Source organism: Onychostruthus taczanowskii, unplaced genomic scaffold (genome assembly GCF_017590055.1).
Source record: "Onychostruthus taczanowskii isolate IOZ18803 unplaced genomic scaffold, ASM1759005v1 scaffold206, whole genome shotgun sequence".
Lineage (NCBI taxonomy): Eukaryota > Metazoa > Chordata > Aves > Passeriformes > Passeridae > Onychostruthus > Onychostruthus taczanowskii.
The window spans coordinates 146,657-147,584 of NW_024499307.1; the positions used below are offsets into that span (position 1 = coordinate 146,657).

Sequence of the window (928 nt, forward strand, 5' to 3'; positions counted from 1 at the left end):
AACCCCCACCACAGCACCGCGGCCCCCAGGACCCCCACCACGGCACCCACGCCCTGAGAGCACCCAGGGACCCCCAGAGCACCCCCATCCCCACGGTACCCACACACCCACACCCCTCCTCTTGCCCTTCACTCCCTCTTTTCTCCCCACGTCCTCCTTTGTCTGACTCCCCTTTTACCCCCCTGGACCCTGCTTTGGACCCTGCTTGGAAGCTCCTTTACCCCCTCAGGCCCCTTTACCCTGCCCCCCATTCTTTACCCTTTCCCCTGGAGCCCCCCGTGCCCCTGGAGCCCTCTGTGCCCCTGAAGCCCTCTATGGCCCCGGTGCCCCTGGAGCCCCCCGTGCCCCCTGTGCCCCCCGTGCAGCCCCCGGTGCCCCCCATGCCCTCGGTGCCCCCCGTGCCCCCGTGCTCACCCTCGGGGGGGTGTTTGTGCTCGGCCGCGTAGGCTTTGCCGATCATGGTCCACACGGGCTTCAGGCACCCGAAGAGCCCCTCCAGGAAGCCGCCCCCGGCCTGGCAGCGCAGGTGGGCGGCGTCGGCCGCCAGCGGCCCCGCGGCCTCGGGGCCGAGCTCGGGGGGCCGCGACCCCCCCCGGCGGGGCCAGGCCTCGGGGGGCGCGCTGGGGGCGGGCAGGACATCGCGCAGGACGCACTGGGTGGGGGTCAGCTCCTGCTCGGGGGTCCCGTCCGACGGCAGCGCCAGCGACGGCGACGGAGTGCGGGTCTCGTGCAGGCAGGCCATGGCGGGGCTGGGGGCAGCGCGACCCCCGGATTGGGGGGAGCGGTCAGCGGGGACCCCGGGATGGGGGAGCGGGGAGCGGGGCCGGGCAGCCGTGTGTGACCCCCCCGCGCCCACGGGACCCCCAACACGCGTGTGACCCCTTTACACACGTGCGTGCCCCCCCCCCCCCCCACCCCCCCCCCCCAC

General features: G+C 74.6%; 1 protein-coding gene across 1 annotated transcript in view; it reads right to left on the bottom strand.

The window, feature by feature from the left end:
* The window catches only part of MAP3K12 (mitogen-activated protein kinase kinase kinase 12), a 7,893-nt gene extending 6,997 nt beyond the window's left edge, over window positions 1–896 (bottom strand). The window contains exon 1 of the mRNA XM_041403893.1: window positions 415–896. Within this exon, the coding sequence (XP_041259827.1) occupies window positions 415–742 (328 nt within the window). The 5' untranslated portion in view covers window positions 743–896. The remainder of the gene's footprint in view (window positions 1–414) is intronic.
* Window positions 897–928: the final 32 nt, after the last annotated feature.